Below are 25705 nucleotides of genomic sequence, written 5' to 3'. Positions count from 1 at the left end.
ATGCCCTCAATATTTTTTAAAAAAAAAAAAGCCAACAGGGAGAAATGGAGATATACACCCAAGACTATTGTGAGACTAACTCAGGTGCCCAAAATGTGTTACTGGTAAGAGCCTCCAGCTTCTCATCAGGATGCTATCTACACGACCACACTCATTTTGGAAACCTACATTTAAGCAGGTTTCAGTTCTGAAATATTTTGGGGGTACATTCTATTTGGGGGACACTGTCAACCTTGATAATGTAGAATTGTTTCAGATTATTCCTTTACAATTCTTTGATAGTTCCCTTGAGACTGGAAAAAGGTGTAAGTGTTTTTATATACAGCCGTGAAGTGTTTCTTTACATTTGCAGTCATCTTTGCGACATGAGCTCTAATTTAAATATTAGAGATGCTACTTCAAACTTGATTGCTTCCTAATGGCAAGTATTTTAATTGAGTGTCAGTGGCAGCTATTTTGTACGAGTGTGTAGTATACATTTATTATTATTATTTTTACCTTCTTACAGAAGTGAGAACACTTGGCCAAGATAACAAATGGGTGCCTAAAGTTAAACTCCTAAATCCATATTTAGGATTTCTGATTGAGTACACAGTAAAGTCTTAAAAGCCTCTATAAATATTTCACCAGACTCACTACGTGCATTTCAGTATTTATTTAGATGTTTAAGCTCTCGCACTAGATTTTACAAGCTGGTGAACACTGGCAAAATTATTTCTCCCACAGAACTATAACCACACGTTCCCAAGACAGTATAAATATATGGTTGAACTAACATTAGTACACACCACTTTATCAATTACATAATAAAACAAATCATCAAGTATCCAAATATTAAGTTACGCAGCTCAAAAGGCATACAAAATATTACAGGTCTTCCCAGTTGATAGCAGAAACTCAAGGGGGAAAAAAACCAAAACAAAAATAATCGCACAACAAAGCAATAGTTGGTAAACAACTTTCAACAGGTACAGTAAAAGAAATTAAAAGAAGATCTTCAGAAATTTTATGATTAAGAATTGTTTTAGCTACAATAACTAAGCATTTCTACATTTAAAAAAAATATTTACTAAAGTAAAGAGCATATTCTATACTTCCTGCACAAGACAAAGGCAACATTTTACTAGAAATATTAAATAGCCCCTCCCATCCTTTTCAGGCCCTCTGTTAAGTTGCACATGAAGTGCCAAGATAAATTTAAATGTAAGGCTTTTTGTCAGGAGACATTAAAGACTGTGTGCTTCTGTACAATGTAAAGAATTATTTTCTACACAAGTAACCAGAGAATTGATGTATTTGTAAAATGCAGAGGTTTAGATAATGGAAGGAAAGGGTTACCGAAAGAGACCAAAAAAGTCACTGTAAGTCTTAGTAAAAATCAAAGATTGTGCAAATCCTGATATTCTAGTGCGATTGCGGGAGACAAACATACAGTGAGAGCAGACAGATTACCATATAGGCCCTATCCTCAATAATGAAATGATTGTAGGAAAAAGGACAAATGTAAGGTCCAGATAGTTGTAGTTCATGCATCACAAGAACTACACTGTAATTTACAGAAAAAAAATATAGATACTGTGCTGGGTTTTTGGCACCTAAACTCTACACTTCATACTGTGACGATTTTATTACTGGGAAGTAGATGAATAAGACTCAACTACATGATTCAAAGATAATTCAGTTGATACAAATTATGACCAAGGAGACATTTCAAAGACAGCATACAGCAAAACATTTACTAGTTCTCCAAACAGGTGGATATTAACTTACACAGACAAGTTGCATTTCTGCCATACTTTTAACCTATAAAGACTCCTAAGGAAGCTTCAGTTAGCCTATTTATCAGCCCTACATGTCTTTCTGCAGGTAGTTTGCCTAATTCTAGTTTCCATCCTCTAGCTCCAAAGCAGCACCTCCAAAGGCATCTTGGCTTTACTGAATACAACAGTTGTTTCGGTGACCATTGGAGTCTTTAAAACGCAGGCGCATTTTGGGACGATATTTCTCCAAATACAGAAGTTGCTTGCTATTAAAGGCTCCACGTCGCTTCCTAAACAGAGATAGTTGTTAGAAAATATTTAGAAACAAAACATCACTTTCTGAAATAAAATATAGTTCCTGAAATAAAAACGTTCATGGGAAAAAAAAAAATCATGAACCCCCCCCCCATTCTTTAAGATAGTTGAGAGCAAACAATAGTTAATGGCATGGTAACCAGAGCAAGAGATTTTTATTTTTTTTTTTTTTTAAAAGATGTAGCACCAAGTTTCAGTCACTGTAGTTTTTGGGTTTTTTTAAATCTAATTATACTGTAATCTCCTTTTCAGATGGCATCCAGAATTTGGTGCTTCAGCCGATGTACTCTAAGGCAAGGCTTCTGCACACTGAGCATTGTCCTGGATCTTAGGAAACCCTCAGGAGGAAAGTTTCATGTGGTTGTAGGCACTGCCAAAGCTGTTTTGTGCTAAAAGAACGTTAACTACACTTGCTTAGTGCCTCATTGATAAATTAATTCAAATCACTAAGTTATTGGAAAAAATGTATTGCATTTGAATCAGAAGCTGGTGGGAGTGATAAGAGCACACTCCGTTTATGCAACCCTACAAAAAAAGTTGCCACAAATGTGGCCTTTTTAAGAATTTTGAACATATGGTCATATTAGAACCCAACTTTGTCAACCTTCATAGCATGGTTTAAGGCTGACCTATACAGCTTTTTGCTTGAGGTGGTGGTGGTATACCAGTAGTATTCTGTTTTGTTTTAAGAAATGCCATCAGGCTGGTGAGTACAAACCAGGGAGTTGTGAAAATGGACACGACAGACTCAAATCAAAAACTTAAACATTAAGCTATCAGAGTGTTAAGCAAAACCAATTCAAAACTAGTCTGAACTGTGGCAGCATCTCTCCAGTGTAGTTAAGATCAGATAATTGGTAAGTGAAATCATGTATCCATATTTACACTTGAACATGGTTATGAAAATGAGACTTACAATTCAAGAGGAATTGTTTCCAGCTATCAGTACTACAGATTCAACCCAAGTTCCAAGTGAATTAATTCTCTTGCATACCTACCACTCTGCAGATATGACTAACGAAAAGGATGTATTAATGGTGTTCTGTTTGAAAGCTTATCTTTGCAATTATGAAAGCTAAAAAGTTTAAAAAGAGCCTGAAGCTCACATTAACATTTCATATGGCTCATGTAAATACATCAAGCGGGTGGGATCTGGCCTATGGGCCGGTGGTTTAATGTCTCAGACTTAAAATCTTTAATTGGTTTTTCAATATTACTTAGGAAATAAATGTACTATATATTTAAACCTGAAGAACAAGTTTCATAGCAACATATCTTTATTATCCAGATTCCTACACAATGCCCTTGTGTATACTAGTTATGTTTGATAGATCAGTCTCTCCTCTATCTACTTTAGCCTTAAAAAGAATAAAACACTAGTTTAATACATACTGCCTTATAAACTGCACTGCATCTTCATACTTCATTCCACATTCAATAAGTGCAAGGGCAACCAACACTGGAGCTCTGGAAGAACAATGTACATGGCAAAAGAGTCAAATTTTACACCTCAGCAGATTCTCTTCAAAGCATATAAAATGGCTCTTCTATATGGATTTAACTCATTTATATCTTCTTGATACAGAAGACACAGTATACAAATTGTTTTTGAAACAACTCTAGGGAATTAGGAGAAACAATATGTTAATGAGATTGACCAAAAGTGACATTTCAGGAGATGAAGGACTATGGCATGAGTAAAGTGGCTACATTCTTTAGGTGTTCATTTTCAGACTGCAATTTTTGCAAGACATCTCTTTGGAGACTGTGTTTTCCTCATGTGAGTCTTCACTTACTGACACTTTCAACCCATTTCCCAACTCAGTTTTGTTTAACAGTTGTAACGATCACAACTATTTAGAAACAAAACTTCAAATTTAGTTAGAAGCAATTCTTCTCAATGAAATCCATGCTCTAAAGCAAATTTTTAAAAGCAACTGCAAGGTGGAATACAGAGAATACCTGAAAGTCTTAACTAGTGAAAGTCAAATTATTTATGCCTGACTATCTTTAAACGAGACAATTTTTCCTGACTTGCCAAAGTGTTCTTCAGATTGATAAGTATGCAATATTTCAGTACAAAGTGAAATGTTTTCAGTGTTAAACACTCAAAAATACACATTTATATCGGAAGATGTAATTATGGCTGAAAAGTCACTTTTGTATCCAAGAATTTGAATCTTAAGTAGTGAAGTCAAGCAACTAATATTTGGTATTCCTGTCAAGGCTTGAAAGTCCACTTACATGTCAAAGCTTTGTGAGCAACTGCTGTCAACTTCTGCAGAATATGAGCTCAATTAAATAAGAATGTCTAACTTACAACTGAAATAAGCCTTCGAAGAGCAATACAATTCTCCACACTGCAGACAGCTTCAATGCCTGCTGATGCTAGATACTATCCTGGGCAGCAGAAAGAAAAACTGACTAGTCTTATCATTTTTCAATGTTATTCAAAAGATTAGGCAGTAACTGAAACTGACAAGAATTAGGTCCATTTCACTCTGCTATTGTTTGGGAAAACTAGAAGCAGCAAACACACATAGGAGCTAGTCACCAAAGAAGACTTAAAACCCAGAGGCCTACACAGGAGGGAGTAGAGACACCCCCTCACAGCAGTCAGAAAACTTGAATAGTAGAAACACACAACTAGGAAGCTCTGGGGTGGGAAAAGAAGGGGAAAAAAGGTATCCCTTCCAGTAGGCCAGAGAAGAAAGTCTTGAAATTTAATCATTCATGAGATAGCCTATGGACTAGTAGAAATAAGATGGAGTCTCCCAAAAGGATCTAGGGACCAAGCTCTCTCTCTCAAAAAAAATCTCAACACTTACACTCTTTCCTAGCTACCGGTAGGCAGGTGCTTGATTCTCACCAAATGTTATCTCTGGACAGTGCCACCACCTTCCTTCTCACTATCCCACATCCATCTATGGCTATAATTATAAGTCCTCTAGCTACTAGGAGTCTGGCAATACCTCCAAAAAGGAGGAATGGAAAAAGGTAACAAAAAAAAAAAAAAAAAAAAGGTGATACTGAGAACAACTCAGATATTTTAAGATCATTAAAGAGTCAGAAAGGAAATTACAAGAAGAGCAAGGGATGTAGCTAGTTGAATGAGTCAAATAATACTATGAATATATTTAATAATTTTCACTAGTACTTTCTGAATAAATTATTCAACAAGCTTTTTTGTACTACTTGACCAGTTCTATATGCTGGTCAAGTACTATTCAGCAAATAGACTAAATACAATTTTAAAATTTTCTGCTATTTGACCAGCTCTAGTAGCAAGATATATATATTAAAAAAAAAGTTGAAAACAAGGTTAAAGTTAGAGCATACTGCTGTTTTATTCCTTTAAGTAGCAAGAAACAGTTGTGGAAAGGCATGACAGCACAGGTATTTTCACACTATCTACTAGGTTTAGGGCTTGCCTACCATTGTGTTATTCTAGAATAGCTATTCTGCTTTAAAATTCACACCCTACCTTAATCCAGAATAAGGGTTTGTGTAAACATGAGATCTAATCTCCATCTCCTAGCCTAAAAATTCCAGGTAAACTCTGAGGCTTGACTGCCGGGCACTTCTTATATTTCTACGAAGAAACATTTATGCCTAACAATTGAAAAAGCCTTCACTAGCTCTGTTCCAAAGGGTTCTGATTATTTTAGATTTTCACTTACCTCCCAAGACCAGCAACACAGTGTACAGCAATACAACAACCAGGTTCTTCACGGAATTTAACTTTCAGGAGGTTTAGCCAATCATCAACAATCTGGTTGGATGGTGGAGCACCATCATCAAAGGGCCAATCCTATAATGAAAGGCAAATTTCTTCCACAAAGAATCAGATTCTACTATAGCTGGGAACATTAACCACTATGAGAAAGTAAAGCGATTTCCTCAATTGTTTATCCATCCCTCAACTCCTTAGACTAAAGTTCCTGTCATTAGACAATGAAATATAGCTGAAAGGTATGATTTGTATTCAGAGGTAGTTCATTCAATTAAAGACTGACATCTCTCTGTCAAAACACAAGTAGCTTCATTCTATGTTTACTTATGTTGGTTACTGGAATACAATAAAAAAAGTTTCATGCGTGTTAAATACATTATTTTCATTCTCTTGTAACGTACACCATATCCCCCTCCTTTCGGGAAATCTCATTTTAGTGGTGAATACCCCAGGATCAATTCTTAACAAGTTGGCAATACAATACCTACAGTAAACTAGCTTCAGTGGATATGTATTTAAAGTTTTCTGAACTATCTGCTTTTAATAACTAAAGTGTATACTCACTTTTCAGAATTAAAGTAGCTAACTAGTTAGCCCGCTCTCCAACTTTGAGATTTGTACAGTTTCAAGAGTGTACAAAATCAGATGCAAAGAGGGATAAAACTGTGCTGCTAGCTTAGCATAAGCAATATAAAGAAAAATAGACTTTTAAATATGCATACCTATCTAATAAGACACACCCCATTTTGAAGTCTACAGTATTGTTTACACAGCAATGCTTCATATGGCCCATCGCTTTACTGAGCCATTCTCTACTGTGCCCAAAACTCACACTGAAGCAATTTAGAGCAACATGTGGGGTTGCTCTGAACTACACCAGCCTCCCACTCACCAGCTGAGAACAGGCAGAGTATTGTAGCGTTCTGAACAGAGGGGTAAGAGGGATGCGTGGCCAAATATTCAGTGTTTGCACTGCCTAGAAATCCAAGGACTGCTCCACACTAGGGAATGCTCAATAGAAGATTAGGCTGCCTTCTGGAACCTTGCAATCCTGGAGGCAGACATCTGTACTAGTCTTTCTGGTCTCAAATTTGCATCATTGCTACAGTCAGTTCAGTTCCTGCAGTGGCAACAATGGTGCAGTGGTTTTAACTTTTTTACATAGAGATAGACCCTTGCACCTTTGTAAGTAATATCCAACAGAACTTATCTCCCATTTAGCCATATGGAAGTCTGGACCCACCTTGTCCCAACATCTGTTCACAACACTGCATTAAAGAACCCACGCAACAATGGAAGGACTAGCGTAGAAAAGACTTCAGGAAGTCACCAAAGTTCAACACTATGATCTAACATGCCGACAGGTCTTAACAGTCCTGTACTTGGCACCAGGCCAGTGCCTTGTATGCATTAGCAACTGCCCACCACTGACACTGCTAAGAGCTGAATCAGTGTGAGCAATTATGGGAAATTTTGCTGTGTGCGCCTCCCCAAATTCTGCCCTCTTCCTGTTTTCGTAGCAGAACCATATCAGTTCTAACATTAGGGAATCCTCTACTTCCATTACCTTTGCCCCAAGACATAGACCAAATTTAGCCCCTAAATAAAGTATAAATTTCCTATTATAGCTTTTAAATGGAAAAAAAAGCTAAACAGCCCTGAATTCCTGTGTTTAAAAGCCAACTTTGGAAAGGGATAGAGCACTATGCGGCAGTGCAACACTGGTTATCTGTCCACCCTAAGTGCTTAACATTGCTCACACCAACTTAACTGAAATATTGTTACAAGTGGATATTATTCAGAGTTTCCCTAGCATAGCAGGCAGATTATAAATTCTTTAGCATAGGCACATTATATTGTTCTATGGTTTATTAGTGCCATCTCCACTACCAAGTCCAGCTACACAGGAAGCATGCTTGCAGGATGATTTGGGCTTTGAAGTGATAGTCTCACCTTTCAATTCTTAATTTAAGTGCTAGGCTCTCCTTTTCCCCCTGTCAAAAAATTAAGTAAGGAAGATCCAGGAGAAATCTTAAAATTAAAAGAGTTTAGGTCTTCATGATCTTGCAGTAGACATTAAGAGCTTGTGAATGTTACATGTCTGATAAAGCCTTAAAGTGAATCTTTTTAAGCCACTCACCAAAACCTGAATGCCTTCTTTTTCCACTGGTGCGGTGTCATACGTGGCTTCACATACTCTTACTACCGTGGTAACGCCGTACTTCTTAAGTTCCTAAGAAGGAAAAATTGCCTTGTTTTATAATCAGCTGACGTGACTCTCTCAGCAAGGCAAAGACAAGTATTTTTTGTACTTTAACAGTATGAACATCTTTCGTAAGTTTAAATACGATTCCCCTCCACCCACCTCCCAATTGTCTTCCATTTGGTAAACAATGTTTAAAGTGTAGCTCTTGTTATTTTGTTTACTTCACTATAAATCAGCGTCAGATGCTGATCCTCAAAAAATTCTCAAGATACAAAGTTGAGAGTTCCTTAAATTGGCTCTGAGAGTAGCACCGAGAGTTCTAAACAATATATTGTGTATTACAGTAATAACAAGAGGCTCCAAACAGGATCAGGACCCTATTATGCTACACACAGGTCAGATTAAAAAAAAAAAATCCCCTCCTGTGAAGAGTTTACAGTCTAAACCAAATTAATTGAAATTTTAAGCAACACACTTAAAATCTCAACTGGCATTTCCATAGTTAGTTTTAAGACACTACGGGACACACTAATATGCTTTTTCCTGTGGCTCTTTGGGCAAATCACTTAATTTTTGTGACTCAGTATTCAGTCTGTAAAGTGAGCATATTACTGCAGAACCAATTATTTTAGCACAAGAGAATGAGCAACGATATTAATGTTACTCCCAGCTGGCCACTACAGGAGTGCTGCTTACCTACTGCCAGAAGCATTCAGTGTAAAGTTAGTTTTCACTGAATATCAAGTCAGTAATAAATCGACAGTGACTGCTTCCAGACCGTCAGAAGGTAAAGAGTTAAATTACTCTAGACATATTTATTCTTTATGGCATATTAAAAGCTAAGCTAAAAACAGATGCAAAAATAAATCTATATAATGCCACTGAATGAGAATTGCTGTTATTTTGAAATAAGTTTTAGGGTTCTCCACCCTAATGTTTTAATCAAATGTAAGCACCTGCATCTCTGGGTTTTTATTACTCAGGAAGCTGAAGTTAGCCTTTCAGCCTTCAGCATTTTAGTTGTCTTTAACTAAAGCAGGCTTCTGTTTGTAACTGGTTGTTATGGAAGCTTTATCTTGTATGCTTTATGATTAGCTTTTCTTTGTTAAGTTTCACTGTAATACATCTTCAGCTCACACTGTTCTATAAATCCCTCCATGGATAGCAAAAACTGCAACTGCAGATAGGAAAATAGTCTTCATCTATCTAGCTTCAACATGAATTCTCTCCTCTCTCTGAGAAACTGCTAAATTTCCTAGGTGTAAGGAAGAGAAGCAATATCCACATTTGTGAGTTTCTATAACCAGAGATGGTGGTAGTGGTGGTGGGAGGGGGAGATTAAGTTAATGGGCTATAACTAGCTGCATCTTCAGACATGGAAAAGTGATCTACAGGAACCTATCCATGTTTCTCCAACAGAGGAGAGTATGAATCCCTTTATGAGCCTGCTGGCCTCCCAGAAACAGGATTTTAGATAGTTCTGGAGATAGACAAGTTCAAGTACTTAATTTTTTGTTGCTATTCCTGTGTTCATATAGTGCCTACTATGACTGGGACTTCTGAACCCTGCTGTACTACAAAAGTAATGGACTCATGAATAATCCTGAACAAGTATTCCATGATGAAAACTAAGATAATGAGCAAATTAGTAAAAGAGCCTTAGCTTCAGAGTCAATATGAATGATATTGCTTCCCTGTTAAGATTGTTCTTCTTATATACTCAGGATCTTATCTAGTGATTAAAAGCACAGGAATGGGAATCCGATCTCTGTTACATACGTCTGCGAAAAGTTTCTTGCATGATCAGCAAGACAAACTGTGTCCTCTTTCCCACAAATGTAAAGTGGAGACAAACACCTACCACATTTTGAATTGAAATCATGTGACTGACCCTTTGGAAGGAAGACACCATTGTCAAGAAAGTGCATATACAGTACAGCTTGCAACCATATTGTCCTTGGCTGCACTGTATTTTATGGAGGGCCAGACTTCCATTGGAAAACCCATATACTAGCACAGCTTCAGAAGTAACTTGGTATGGGGCACTTCTCCTTTAATGTCATTATTGACTCAGTGGCAGTGAAGAACTATGCTGCTCAAAATGAGACAAAGCTAATGCCCTTATTGACCACTCATTAACAAATTTTTCACGCAAGGAGAAGATAACAGACATCATCAGGGTTCTGCATTGGTTCAGTTAGATCATACATTCTCTGCTTCCTGCCTGTTCTGCAACTGTTTGTTGCTGATAGCATCACTATGTTTCACTTCAAAAATGGATGAGGAATGATCTCCATATTTATAATTTGGAACTCTGTAAAGCATGCCTCAATTGCTTGAGAAGTTTCTGTATCAGTGGTTTTCAACCTTTTTTCATTGAAGGACCCCCAAACATTTTGGAGATACAGACCCCTTTGGAAATCTTAGATGTAGTCTGCAGACCCCAGGTTGAAAACTGGTCTATATTAATTAAGTCTTGAAGCAAAATGAACAGTAATTAAGAGTTTAGTTTGATTGGTTAAAATAAATTACTATTAAATATGAACTAGTCTAAGCATTACATGTATTGTAAATAAGCATTCCGTCCAACAGACCTTACCTCTATAAATTTGTTTAAGGTTGCATTGGTTGGATTGTGTGTGATAAGAAATCTCATGTTCTTGTACGTGATTTCCACAGGAGCTGGGCGGTTCATTCGTGCCATATTAATTTAGTTAAAAAACATGCAACAAGATTGTGAAAGAATTAAAAAAATTGTAATACAGAAATGATGTAGTGAAACTGAAGTCTACTTCAATATACTCCACTTGAAAACTTTCAGTGCTGGCAAGTACGAAATTGGGAGCAATGGGAAATGAAATGAACCTCCTAACAAGAAGCAGCAATTCTTCAATCCAGTAATACTGAGGCAAGAAGGCAGTGCGCTGAGGTTTACCCCATCCAGGTCTGAACTCCTTTGTCAAATGCTCTGCCAATTTCAATTGAACACTTCTTATCCTGGTTAATTGCTCTTAGGGGGGCTTCTTGGTGGAGTAGTAATGAATTTCTACAGTTCACTTGTCTGCATAGAGGTCGTGCTGTGCCTGGCAGTAGTCTCCACTGCCCTTCAGAAACTCCATAAATGTGTGACCAAGAACACCACAGAACTGCTGCAAAGAGGGGAAGGAAACAAACAAAAGTACAAATTACTTGAAGACACTTTAATATCTATACAAAAAAGTAGTCTCACTTGGAATATATCTTACAAACTCGTACAACTAAAGCTGTCCTCAAAGAATTTACTTTTTTTTTTTTAAACCTAGGTATCACAGTAATACAAATGAGTAATATTTGGACTTCAGAATTATATTTGCAAAGATCAGGGTATAGAATCATACAACTGGAAGGACAGGTCATTTACTCTAGTCCCCTGAACTCATGGCAGGACAAAAATGGCATTTCTAAATTAGATAATATACCAACATTTTAAAAGTTCCATAAATGAGAGAGTTCTAACCAAACTTTTATTCAACAGTTGTATTTCTATAAAAAGGCTACATTTAAGAGCACCCAGAACAATCTGAAGATAAGCTTTTAAATCAGGACAAGAATATCAGAAAGCAGACACTGAAATTATATTCATTGGAGATTAGTGCATCTTTGAAGTCATTAACTTCATCTCATGCACAATACTTCCAGTATCCGCTGTATATACTTTCCAGTTTACACAGAACGCCCAACCCCCTAAACGGAATTCACACCCTTTGAAAGGATAAGGCAAAAGCAGAAGACTTGCTACCATATGTGCTTTGAGTGCAAGCATCGCTAATTCCCATTCAGTAGAGCCACTGTGTAACAGTGCCTATTACATAAATTCAAAACTTCCACATGTGATTCCATATGTAAGACGACATCCGACCAATTAATGTTTCCAGGAATAATATAGCATTTTAAAAGACAGGAGGATTAAAGTTGTCTAATGAAGAGTAATGTTGCAAGAGGAACAGATGCATTTCAACATTAAAGATGGAAGTCAGTCATATTGGGAGTCCAGTGAAGAGAGGTCTAAAACTGAAGCGAGGATTTCATCTGTTAGCATGGATGTACACTATCAGTTTTGTGGGTACCTGCTGAACTTATGCCTGTGTTAGCCAGTTTTATTAGTCTAACCACCAAAACCTTCTTCACCACCAAATCATTAAACAAAACCCACCTGGTGTTATTAATTATAACAATGAACAACAGGCCTACTAAAGTAGTATTATTGCTGGCCGCTACACTTGCTTTATGCTTCCAAGTGAACATACCTCATGGTATATATTGCATGGTTGGGCAGCAAAAAGGGGTGTAAGGATACCATGAATGCTGCTTTGAAGCAAATGAGCGTTCATATTCAAGCAGGGATATTGAAAGATATAGAAATGTCATTTTAAAAAATTCAGTTATTTCATACTTAGTTTACTGTGGAGTCTCATTGCAGGGATCCGCTTTGTGCCCAAACTACAAAATTAACAATGAATGTGATGTTTTGCAATTCTCTGTTCTACCGATATATAAAAGAGAAAAGGGGAAAGGAAGAACTGAGGGGGAGGCAAGAAAGTTGTTTAGCTCAAAAAATAATTGTGTGCAGAGCCAGCTACCTACTACCAGATGACTATTATCTAGAGGTGGATACAAAAGTGCGGTTTCCACCAACAACATCCAGAGACAATGCCTCCGGAAGAAATCCAGCCATCTCCAAATTACTGGGCATGGGAAGGATCCAGGGATTTCAATCAAAGTCTAACCCTGGATCCTTCAAGCTACATATCAGCCGGACTATTAAGAATAAACATCATGAATAAAGTTCCACTCTATTCAGTGGAACGTAGGAGCTTTGTTTCTTCATCTTTTTGGCAATGAAGAACACAGAGACCATCACATCATCAAGGAGACTTTGGATAGGATGGCTTCTTTAAAAAAAGAAACAAACAAAAAAACACCTCTGTCCCATCCACTCACACAGAGAGCAAGGTAACTATTGTATTAGCTATCTTGCTGCAAGACCACTACCCTCATGACCTTCCCAAACATAAGCAGCATGAAAACTGACATTAGGAGTTTTACTGTTTAAACTGGATACTGAATATCAAAAGTGACACAGACTAGGAGTGTTTCAGCAATATAATATCTGGCTAGCAAAACTTACAGCAATAGAGGTACTAAAGCCATCTGCAGATTCAGCAGAACTACAAAGCATTAGTTAACCTTCTGAGACATAGCTGAATACAATCTCCTCAGCCACAATAGCCAGGAACTCAGGATTTAATGAAAGCTTGTGTATTTCAGAAATTGATGGCGTAAGTAATATCGTCTACTGTCAACAGATTTGAAAACTTGACAGAATAGACACGCTCTATGGTTTAAACTGAGCCTTATCTTCAGTGATTACACACACCAATGCCATACATGAGTTTTCAGATAAACACTGAGTGAGAGATATCAGGCTAGTTAGTGCTGGGTCAAATCTATATCATATGTTGCTAGTGGGCCAACAGAAAGCACCCTGTTCTCCCACCCCCCAAAATGGGAAGACCTTAAACATAGCTATTTAATACTAGCATGGCTTCTGCTGCTGCTCTTCTGAGAATTGGAGCCAGAGAGGCTATGCTCTCCTGGCTACAGTGGGAGAAGCCAACAATGTTAAAGGAAGGAGTGAAGCTCATGTTGATGCGAATGCAATCTCTTCTCATCGCTGCTAGCCAGAGGAGCTCAATATGGAAACTAATTCCTTTAAATGGCACTGTATTACCATTTTAGCTTTAGACGGGTTACATTTGACTTCTCAAGTGGACACTGAAAGCATTTTGTAACCACTTGGTTTGTATTAGTCATTTGGGAAACATTCATATTATCAACCCCCATCCTCTACCTTAAAATATTTCCTAGTCCTAACACTTACTACTAACCACACAGGATCTGCAGATGGTTTTGAACCCTGAGATTTTCTATGACTATAGGTCAGGTCATTGACTAGCTTTACACAAGCTTTAACTTACCTTCAGCTTTTGCAGTTGATAGCAGCCAGTTTGTAACCCAAAGTAAGCTACCACTACATTAAGCCTATTTGGTTCAATTTCACAAGCTCTACATTTGGCAACAGCAGTTGTATCAGGTTAGTGTACAAAGTGCATCTGAAGTGCTGGCCTATATATCTGGTACATTAAACAGCAATGAAGTGGTTAATTATCTGTAACACCTCACACAGGTTTCCACCAATTTACTTGATTTGGTTACTTAACCCTTGGATGTACGGAACAAGTTAATCTCTGTATTCTTCAGCTAGACCACCAAATAGCTCATCTCTAGTGCTCCAATCTTGAGAATGCCATTTCTGTTTCTGGTTTCAGAGTAGCAGCCGTGTTAGTCTGTATTCGCAAAAAGAAAAGGAGTATTTGTGGCACCTTAGAGACTAAAATTTATTAGAGCATAAGCTTTCATGAGCTACAGCTCACTTCATCGGATGCATTTGGTGGAAAATACAGAGGGGAGATTGATATACACACAGAGAACATGAAACAATGGGTTTATCATACACACTGTAAGGAGAGTGATCACTTAAGATAAGCCATCACCAGCAGCAGGGGGGGAAAGGAGGAAAACCTTTCATGGTGACAAGCAAGGTAGGCTATTTCCAGCAGTTAACAAGAATATCTGAGGAACAGTGGGGGGGTGGCGGGGAGAAATAACATGGGGAAATAGTTTTACTTTGTGTAATGACTCATCCATTCTCATCATGTGCCAGCAATGCCCCTCTGCCATGTACATTGGCCAAACTGGACAGTCTCTACATAAAAGAATGAATGGACACAAATCAGACGTCAAGAATCATAACATTCAAAAACCAGTTGGAGAACACTTCAATCTCTCTGGTCACTCGATCACAGACCTAAGAGTGGCTATCCTTCAACAAAAAAGCTTCAAAAACAGACTCCAATGAGAGACTGCTGAATTGGAATTAATTTGCAAGCTGGATACAATTAACTTAGGCTTGAATAGAGACCGGGAATGGATGAGTCATTACACAAAGTAAAACTATTTCCCCATGTTATTTCTCCCCGCCACCCACCACTGTTCCTCAGATATTCTTGTTAACTGCTGGAAATAGCCTACCTTGCTTGTCACCATGAAAGGTTTTCCTCCTTTCCCCCCCTGCTGCTGGTGATGGCTTATCTTAAGTGATCACTCTCCTTACAGCATGTATGATAAACCCATTGTTTCATGTTCTCTGTGTATGTATATGAATCTCCGCTTTGTATTTTCCACCAAATGCATCTGATTTCTGTTTCTGGAATCCTCTATTGCTGAATTAGAAATGGAATGTTCTTAGATACTGAAAACACCTAACTTGTATTCTAATTGTCCATTTGATTTAAATTTGGGTAATATATAAAATGGTGATGGTTCCCATTACCAGATATGTAAACTAGTAATCATATGAATGACTAATGTGCCAATATATTGTGTACCATTTTATGACTGGACATACCAGGCACAGCTCAAAGCCCATCAGGAAAATGCATAACATGCACTGCTTTTAATGTCCAGGCAGTTGTATACTGTTCATATATACATTGCTAATCAGTACTCTACAGAAAAAGTGTAACTATTCTATCTTAATGCCACAGTAACTCATGGTATAGAAATTGTGTACATACGCACCTCAGGTAGGCTCCACAAGATTAGAATCTTGTGAACAGCAGTGTCTGCTGGGGCTGCAACAGCAGCCTGCGTAACGAAGTTTGTACCTCTCTTCCCCAAGGCATAGAGGGCAGAGCCCCTCAATTCCCTTATTAAAACCAGTATCTCAGATGAAGAGGACTGATTGAAAGAGCATCCATCTGAAAGGTGGGACTGAGTCACGTTGATAGTTAATAACTAAAACAGTGATTGTAGCACTACCCTTCTGAACTAAACATTAAGTACTGCTGCTAAGTCAAGGACACAATTCTTGACAAAAGTCAAGGGTCACTATATGTAGCTGTTTTACATATTTTAGATATGACAATACTCCTAAAACAGACAGAGGATGTAGTTTCTGCTGTGAATCTGGAAGGAAAGGTTCAACAGGCATTTGGGAGCAGATAGATATGCACTGCCTCATCTATTCTGACATCTGGGAGAAAATGGCTTCGTCTTTTAAAGAAAAGAACGGTGATGAAGAGACAAGACCACCACCTGAAAGGTTCTCTCCTGTCAAGGTAGTATATAAAAGCCCCATAAATATCCGAAGTGTTAAGTTTCGCCTCTCCTGGAGCAGAATGATGTTTAGGGAACAATACAGGTAAACTAATGGACTGGTGCAAATGAATTTCCAAAACCACTTTTGGGATGAGACTTTATCCTAAATTTAACATGACTGTCTCTGTGAAATTGTGTATGCTTGGTGAGGGATGGAGGAAGTCAACAGAACAAAAAGGGAGTTTTCAAGCCCTCGTAGCTGATGTGATGGTTACTAAGTACTGAGGAAGGTGGTGTATAGATTGCACTGAGTTATCTGAAAGAGGGATTCATGAAGTTTGTAAGGACAATATTAAGATCTCATGCAGGGGGTGGGGGATTCTTGACTGGCAGGTAAGCATATAATAATCACATCAGAAATCTGGATAGAATAGATGGTGAAAAATAATGAGTGAAGAGAGGAATGACATGCAGAGATTACTAAAAGGTATACTTTGATGGAACTGATTGAAATGCAGGATATAGTCAAGGATCTTTAGTATAGGAGCCGCCAATATTTCAAGATCATGCTTGGCTACCCAAACTAACAGACTATCTTCCATTTCAAGGAATAAATTTTCCTTGTGGAAGTCTTGTAGTTTGTAGAAGGATCTCTTTCACTTGTAGGAAGCAGTCTATCAGCAGTACTCAACTAACCAACATCCAAGGTGACAGATGCACTGACTTCAGGTGTGGATGAAGCATCTGACTTGGTACTTTGATATTATGTCTAAACAATCCTGAAGTCAGACGAGAGGCTTAACTGACCCCTCTGGAGAATGGTTAAAGAGCTATCATGATTAATGTGACTTTGTTCCTTCTGATCCTGCATATCGCTCTGGGAATTAGAGGAATCAGAGGGAAAGCACACAAGACCATGATATAAGAAAGGAATCTTATAACAAATCCAGGCTCATGTTTTCCCTGGAACAAAAGATTAAGCTTTAGCACTGCCCTTGGTGGCCAACAGGTCTATCACAGGATGCGTCCCCCCCCATGCTGGAATGTCAGATCTGTGATTGATTTCTATGGTGACCATTCATGATTGGTGATTGACTACCTGCTTAAGGAAGTCTGAGACTGTTGCTGACCCAGGGGAGGTAGAGAACTATGGGGATTATTCCACATTGCTGACACCATGTCCATAGCTTGATGGTTTCTTGACACAGGGTTGATGAACGAGTTCCTCTCTACTTGTTCATGTAATACACTGCAAATGTGTTTTCAAGCTCTGTCCTACTGAATTTTGTAGCATGGGCTGGAATGTTTGTAGTTCCAGGGCATAAATGTTGAGAGTCAAAAGTCCTTTTGAGAGAAGGGCTAGATTCAGAAGAGGGAATTATGCATTGTAATGCTAAACTTTTAGGTACCCTACCACTTAATGGAACTCACAACCCTAAGCAAGGCACCCAAGTGCCCAACAGAATACCTGGGGAAAGTTAGGCACCTTAAAAAGATTCACAGAAGCCTGCATGTGAGAAGCAAACCATGAAAATGAGCCAGCAGGAAATGCAAAGAAGGGTTTGACCCAACCTCCACCTCCTTACCACTCAGGATTCACAGCCATGAACCTTCTCCTGGAGCTAGGTGCCTGAATCAAGTCAGCCCTTATACTTGCCCTCTATCCCAGCAGTTAGTGCACTCACCCAGGATAGAATCCCCACTCTGGCTGATGTAGAACAGGGACTTGAACACAGGGCACCCACCTCCCAGGCAAGTGCCCTAAACATTGGGATGTAGGGTAATCTGTGTGAGAGTCTTAGTCCCTTTTGTTGAAGTTGGTCCACTTTCTAAGAAATACTTAAATAATTGCTGGACCAGAAAGAATGACTATAGCTCAGTGGTTAACAGTAGGGCTGTTGACTAATGGCAGTTAACTCACACGATTAACTCAAAAATTGCAATTAATCACACTGTTAAACAATAGATACCAATGGAAATTAAACGTTTTTTAAATTTTCAAATATATTGATTGCAATTACAACACAGAACACAAAGTATACAGTGCTCACTTTATATTATTTTTAATATAAATATTTGCACTGTAAAAATGATAAACAAAAGAAACAGTATTTTTCAGTTCACCTCATACAACTACTGCAGTGCAATTTCCATCATGAAAGTGCAACCTGCAAATATAGGATTTTTTTTTAAATGCAGTTATGCAATAAAAAAAAATGTACAACTTTAGAGCCTACAAGTCCAATTAGTCCTACTTCTTGTTCAGCCAATGCTCAGACAAACAAGTTTGTTTACATTTACAGGAGATAATGCTGCCTTCTTCTTATTTACAGTGTCACCTGAAAGTGAGAACAGGCATTCACATGGCACTGTTGTAGCTGGCCCAGCTGGCGCATTTGGCACATAAATATCTTGCAATGCCAGCTACAACAGTGCCATGCAAATGCCTATTCTCACTTTCAGGTGATGTTGTAAATAAAAAGAGGGCAGCATTATTTCCCGTAAATGTAAACAAACTTGTTTGTCTGAGCGATTGGCTGAACAAGAAGTAGGATTAATTGGACTTGTAGGCTCTAAAGTTGTACATTGTTTTATTTTTGAATGCAGGGGTTTTTTGTACATTATTCTACATTTGTAAGTTTAAATTTAATGATAAAGAAATTGTACTACAGTACTTATATTAGGTGAATTGAAAATCTTTTTTTACAGAGCAGATATTTGTAATAAAAAATATAAAGTGAGCACTGAACACTTTGTATTCTGCGTTGTAATTAAAATCAATATATTTAAAAATGTAGAAAAACAACCCCAAATATTTAAATAAATGGTATTCTATTTTTTTTTTTTTTAAATAGCTTGACAGTGCTAGTTAGCAGTCTCTTGGGAGACCCAGGTTCCAGTCCCCACTTCAGTAAATGCTTAAGTATTTTATACAGCTTCCATAGGAGGGGCTCCAAAACCCACTCCAGAATACCACATATCCCAACAGTTAGGCACTCACCTGTGAGATGGGAGACCTGGGTTCAAATCCCTGCTTCAGATCAGGCAGGGGGAAACTGAAGTCAGGTCTCAGGTGCTGGGTGCTCTCACTTCCACTGGCTGAATTCTGGGGCTACTCAATACAGTAGACATACTTTTATGCCGACTCTGAGCATGCTTACTGGATCATGCCCCACAGACAAGATAAGCAAGTGAATGCCTAGTTTGTAAATCCTGCCGAAGTTCAGGCATAAATTAAGTGGCAGTGCACCTGCCCACCAGCAGAAATTTAGACACCTAGGGAACTTTAGCAGTGGAAATGTATGCACCTACAAGGTTAGGAAGCAGCTAAACAGTGATTTTATGAATACCAGTAGACCCTAAATGTTGGATTTGCATGCAAGTCCCCCCTAGCCTGAAGTACCTTTAAACTAGAGATGTCATCAGTGTCATCCTGAAGGAAGGATAGACAAGGATACCCTTTAGTGAATGTTTTCTGCAACTGTAACAAGGAACAGGAAGCTAATTTAGTTCTAATTTGCTAGCCAGACAAATCACTTCCAGGTGAACAAGGCTGGTCTATGTCAGCATGAACCCATAACAATAAGAGGGAACTGAAGAACGGTTATGGCCTCCATGCCCTTAGGAAGAGGCATAGGGGACTAGGCCTGCAACCTGCATGACCTTTTGAACAGCAGTGTCTGAGAACTATTTCAATCTTCATGTGCACGTAACCAAAGAATGTTATCCATACTGATCTACAAGAACAGATATTGTCCATGCTTTTCAGTCTTAAAATCGACCGATTCTTTGGAAGAAAACTTGTCCATATATCACTTCAAGCAAAAGGTTCCCAGTGTCTGGAACACAACACACTATATACTGGAAATGCTTCAAGGAAGAAAGATTTTCTTGCGGTTAAAGCATAGGACTGAGCTGGGAGATTGCCAGACTTCCCATATGACTGACCAAGATAAGTCACGTAACCTCACAAGTACACCGTTTCATTATCTGTACAGTATCTTCCTATTTCACAGGTAAAGGAGGCTTAATTAATTAACATGCAACCCCCCCAAAAACACCCCCACATACATGCTAACAGTCATTCATTCCCCAATGCCTACAAGATATGTGTCTACTCAGACACACTCATGGAAGTTAGTCCAAATTAACTGAAGATGTGAATTTAAAGTGGATTAAATAAACCCCATTTAACTCCTGTGAGAATGCTCTTATTCAGAATTAAAGCAGACTTAATTCGATTTCACGTAATTCATTTCCAAAGCAAATTAAGGCCATGGTAATTCAGAATAAGTGTCTACACTGATTTTAAATATGGATTTAACTAATCTGCTTTAAATTCACACCTTCAGTTAATTTGGATTAATTTTCCTGAATGCCCCCATTCAGTAGTAGTCAAGCCCTAAATTACTCCTTCCTCTTAGTTGTCCAATGCATCCTGTCCGCATCTCCCATTGTAAAATTATTCAGGGCAAGGACTGTTTTTTGGTCTTGTACAGAATTATCTAAGCATATTACTGGTAGTTAAACAGCAAGCCACTAGAATCCTGTTATCTTAATTAAGCATCTTCCATCCTTTTGAAATAGAAACATATTACACAGACATGGCGATACATATATTTGTAGATTCACGAACTGTAAATTTTGTAATAGCAAGATTCTGTTCCTCAAAATTTAAACAAACAGAATATTTGTCTATCAAGTACTGTATTATCTCATTACTGTTAAATTAATAGATCTGCACATTTGCGCGCGCACCCCCCCCCCCGAGGAGAATTATAAGCATAGTCCCTTAGCAATCTAGGTTGCATATGTAATGTGTAATTAATTAAATCTTAACTAAAATCTGTATTGCTGATATAACAGGACATTATGCCACACTAATTTAGAACTCCGTAATAACCAGAAAAAACACATTTCCAGATAGTCAAAGCAGTGCACATTTAGCAAAGAGCCTATAGCTGGGGATCATTTTGAAGAGAAGAACGGATTTTGTTTAATTGTTGTCTGTGGGTCAAAATATTAATTCAGTATTCCCTACACGACTCCATCCACAGCAAATCTCCTATTGACGTCAGAGTGAGATAGCATAGAGGCCAAAGAGAAGGGAACTTTTGTTGTACAACTAAACTTATCTATTTAGTATTTTATTGACACATTCAGGATCACTCACTGAGAAAAATATGCTCTCCTCTGGATTGCTGCTATTTCTGCCCTTGGTGTCTCCATCTTTTACGTTCTTCTCTCTAAATTTCCTTCCCTCCCAACCCTTTTGCCATTCCATTTGCTAAAGAAATCAGGAATGGAATATTTAATGTTGGACACTTAAATGTTATCTTTGAGCTTCCAAATTGACAGCCCAATGAGATTAGTAGATGAAACAGGTGGAATTAAGACTGCTGAGTCATTGTTTCTGACAATGTGGCAGATTCAAGTAGACATAACACTTGAAGGCTCCCTCTGGAGCCCAGAGAGCTAAAAACACTTAAAAAAAATTAGAATCCTAATATGTCACACCAGTCTGATATTTGACTACCTCTATTGTTTGTAATAAATAAAAATAAATAAAATATACAGCTGGTTCGCTATCAATTGACACAAGTGCAGTGTGCACAAAATGTCTCTGCTGACTTTCAAAGATTACCATCTGCTAGTTGCTTAGCTTTTGCCCTCCTCCGAGCACTCCCTCTCTCCCCCTTCACACACGCTGCCTCTTTATTAGTGAGGCTACTTACTCTCATCAGAAATCTTAATTAATACTGGACAAAGTTTTAATATTCGCTACTTTACAAGGGTATTACTGATAAGGAAATGGAAGCAGAAAGATTAACGGACTCAGTCTCAGTAAAGAGAGACAAAGCTCCTGACACTAGCCTTGTGATTGACTCACAAGACAACCAACCTTGAGATCTCCCGATACCAGATACAACTACAACAGACAACCTCAGTCAGGTTACCGGGTACATTCACAGGAGATGTCTAACCAACATTCAGCAAGTCAGGCATTTTTGAGTCTGCAAAGAAGCTACCGGAAGTCGACACTGCATTTATGAAAACAGCCTGGTTTTAAAACGCATTAGTATAGGTATCTCGACTGACGTCCCCTCTCTAAAGCAAAAGAATACAAACAACAAAGGGGTTCCAAAAATCTGGTCGGAAGTAAACTAGCTAGACGCTTCAACAGAGAATCAGGCCTCATATTACTCGGACAAAGGAGAGCTACACGAGGTGCCAGTGGCTCCGGTTTCGCAGCCTGACGCAGGTATGCCTCTAACAAAGCAAGTCGCTCGTCGGGTCCGAGCGGGGCTATCCAGGGGCCTGGCAGTAAGTTGCCTACAGCCCCAGGTAGCCCGCGTCACGGCTCAATCGTGACTTTCCAGCGGGGCTCCCCCTCCTGCGCGTAGTGAGTCACTTTCCAGCCCTCAGCTCCCTGCGACACCGCCCGGCCGGCGGACGCCCACGCGCCGCCCTCGGACAAGCCTCGGCTTGTCTCGGCGCTGTCCCAGGCCGGGTCAGCGCGAAACCCCGGCCATTCACCCCGCACCTCCACCGGGGCTGCCCGGCCATCACTGGAAGGGCACCGGGGCGGCTCTCGCCCCTGGCGGGCGCAGCGCACTAGCTGGGAGGCTGAGGCTCCTGCCCAGCCGGGCCGCACCAGGGGATGAGCCAGGTCGATCCCGGTCTTGAATCGCGCTTCAATCAGGCTCCTGACACGAAGCCATTTTGCCGCCGGGGTCCGGCCGCCTCCCGGCGCTGCGGGGCGTTGGGCTCGGCCGTTAGGGGCACGGAGGGAGAGGAGCGGCGGGACACGCACCGAGGGGAGGCGGATGGGGCCGGCTGCAGCCACGCTCACAAAGCGGCTTTGTGTCGAGCCGCCTCCTTGCCCAGAAAGGGAGCACGGCGGGGAGGAAGACCCAGAACTCCGCCGTCCCAGTCCTCTGCTGCCGGCCCGGCCCCGTCCGCGGCTCCCCGCCGGGGAGGAGCCGCCGCCCGGCGGCGAAGGGGCTCAAGGAGCCGCCAGAACAAAGAGCCAACATGGAGGAGGCGAAGCGCGGGCGGCCCCGGAGGCGAGAGCCGGGCCCACGCGGCGGGAAGACCGGCCGGGGCAGGGGTGGCGGGGCCGGTACTCACAGGAATATGGTTACTCATTGAAGACTGTAGCCTGATCATACAGCCGGGGTGCGGGCGCCACCGCCGGGGGCAGGAAGAGCTGAACCAGGAGGCGCTGGAGGCCGGGGAGCTGGCGGAGGGGGTGCGGCGGCGGAGCGGCGCTGGACCATACAGCTGCGACGGCGGCAGCAAGCGGGCAGCTCTGCAGAGCGCGGTGCCAACGCGGACGAAGCGGGAGGAGGGGAGGAGACCCGCCAGCGCCGCCTTCCTCCCGCCCAGGCCTTTCGTGACACGGGCGCCGCGCACCACCAATCAGAGCTGTCGCTTGGGAAGCAGGGGCGGGGCCTCAAGTGGAGAGGCGGGGGCGGGAGGGTGTCGGGAGGCGGAGGCAGCCGGTGAGAACCGGTTCGTGAATGAACCGGCGGTGGCCGGGTTGGGAGCGCGGCTACCGAGGGGCGGGAGCAGGGAGGCCGGGAATTGCCCTCGCAGCAGGGTCAGAGGAGGAGTGGTCACTGCAGTACCTTGTGTCTCCCCTCCGACTGGCCAGCCCCGCCTGCTCCAGGGGAAGGTGCGGGGAAGCCTCTGCTGGCCTGACCCGCCCATGATGGGCGGCTGCGCTTCGCTCCGCTCGCACTCGTTAGTGGTGGTCTTTTGGCGCCCGTCCAAAAATATCCCCAGCCCTGCCCCAGCCTGTCTCCTGCACGCGTGGCGGAGGCGGAGGGTGAATAGCAGCTGACTGGGTGCGGGGGCAGCTCCGCCAGCGGTCAGTGGAAGGGCCGGGAGGGCGCCGCTGAGCTGGGAGGTGGCCGGGCGCTGGGAGACAGAAAGGTCGTTTTACTGTGGTGCCTTTTAGACAACAAAGAGGGTAGTTACAGTCCCTGCGCAGCCCACTGGGTGCCAGAGTCCTGACTTTTTGAATAAGCCTGTGCTGATAACGTCCGTAAAGAACCACGGATCTGCAGCCGGGAGGTGAACCTCCTGCGTTTGTATAGCTCCGTTACTCCCGAAGGAACCCCCCAAACTGCTAATGAACTAATAAACTATGCAGAGAGATGGCTTCATGCAGCACTGAAAAGCAGCCATCTCTCCAGTGATATTGCGGGAAATCCTCTTAGAGAGACCAGGTGGGTAAGGTCATGTCTTTTAATCGACCAACTTTGGCATCATTAAATCACGTTACTGATAGAGGAACGTGTAGCACAATCCCTAGCTACATACCACCAAGCAGGGAAAACACCATAACATACCTTTATGTGTGCCAACTCCACCTTTACACAAAATTGCCTATTTTAGCTTCATGGTTGCTTCTCATACTGTTCCAGATTAAGCTAGTTCAGCCCTCCCTCATCCGTAATATGAAGTGGCCGGCATAGATTAGTTCCCAGCATATATGAGGCTTCATTTTGGACTAAGAAACCAGACTGCTCAGATTTGTGTTTAAAACTCAGTATTTTCCACTGCATTATTCAACAACTCCGTTGTTTTGCCAGAGTTTCCCTATGTTGTATTATCACCTGTGATGCACTACCAGTGAGAGCATTAGTACAGAGGCTTTGGTGGCCCATGGCACTTTAACAACTGTGTCATTTAGACCTGTTCGGAGCAGGGTTAGACAATATGATGATTAAAAGGCCAGCATTCGCATGAAGCACTTTCCCACGGTTGCCACTCCATTGGTGGTAGTAACAGTTGGAAATTTTAGGGGGGAAAAGATTGGAGTGGACACAGACACTCTATATCTTGGGTAAAAGTCTGAGGAATTCAGGGTAGAGTTCTGGGAAGGATTAAAACAGGCCCTTTATCTGCTTTAACCTATGCTGTTTTTCCTCTAACAGTACAGGCTTTTGTTTACTGTTTTAACTGCACATTAGACTGATCAGGGCTTTAGGGATCAAGTTACTTTCTTCCTTAGTATGTTGCAGCACCCTTACGGTATTATAGCAGCTTATACTATAGGTAAGGGTCACTGGCTATTCCTTTGAAAATCCCTAATTCCCAAACTAGGAAGGGGTTAATCCACACAAACATCTACTGTTGGAACTATTATTATGTATTATTTTTGTTATAGTGCTGGGGAGCCCCAGTCATGGACCAGGACCCCATTGTGCTAGATGCTGTACAAACACAGAACAAAAAGACAGCCCCTAGATTTTAGCATTTTGGCAAAAGATGGGTTGTGCTATTTTTAAAATGAATTATTATTTATGTATTATTTGTGTAGAGTAGCACTTAGAGGCCTCAGTCAGGATGGGGTTTCTGTTGTATTATGCACTACATAAATAGACAGCTACAATCCATGTTCCAAGTACAATCTGAGGCCTAGTCTACATTTAAAAGGTTGGCATAGATACAGTGCTCAGGCGCGTGAAAAATTCACATTCA

The 25705-nt window shown here is 40.6% G+C and overlaps 1 protein-coding gene across 4 annotated transcripts; it reads right to left on the bottom strand.

Annotated features, from left to right (window-relative positions):
* Positions 1–640: 640 nt before the first annotated feature.
* Positions 641–23485, bottom strand: PTP4A1 (protein tyrosine phosphatase 4A1). Of its 4 annotated transcripts, none has more exons than XM_038395619.2 (6): positions 23345–23485; positions 10614–11163; positions 7949–8041; positions 5756–5886; positions 3468–3542; positions 641–2050 (listed from the first exon to the last, which is right to left on the bottom strand). In XM_038395619.2, the coding sequence occupies exons 2-6, from the start codon at positions 10716–10718 to the stop codon at positions 1933–1935; spliced, it is 522 nt and encodes a 173-aa protein (XP_038251547.1). In that variant the 5' UTR covers positions 10719–11163; positions 23345–23485; the 3' UTR covers positions 641–1932. The 4 variants fall into 4 exon arrangements, with proteins under 4 accessions (XP_038251547.1, XP_038251548.1, XP_043366353.1 ...); XM_038395620.2 differs by having other exon boundaries at positions 10614–11160; positions 23345–23484; XM_043510418.1 differs by lacking the exon at positions 23345–23485 and adding an exon at positions 23028–23171.
* Between the last annotated feature and the right edge of the window lie 2220 nt (positions 23486–25705).

This window comes from Dermochelys coriacea, chromosome 3 (assembly GCF_009764565.3).
Source record: "Dermochelys coriacea isolate rDerCor1 chromosome 3, rDerCor1.pri.v4, whole genome shotgun sequence".
In the NCBI taxonomy this organism is placed as follows: Eukaryota; Metazoa; Chordata; order Testudines; family Dermochelyidae; genus Dermochelys; species Dermochelys coriacea.
This window is presented reverse-complemented; position numbering and strand designations above follow the sequence as displayed.

Coding starts and splice junctions, on each gene's coding strand:
- PTP4A1 (XM_038395619.2), bottom strand. CDS start 10,718: ATGGCACGAATGAACCGCCCAGCTCCTGTGGAAATCACGTACAAGAAC. Junction 8,042..10,613: donor CCTTAAACAAATTTATAGAG/GTAAGGTCTGTT, acceptor TTTCCTTCTTAG/GAACTTAAGAAGTACGGCGT. Junction 3,543..5,755: donor TGTGTTGCTGGTCTTGGGAG/GTAAGTGAAAAT, acceptor TTGTTCTTCCAG/AGCTCCAGTGTTGGTTGCCC.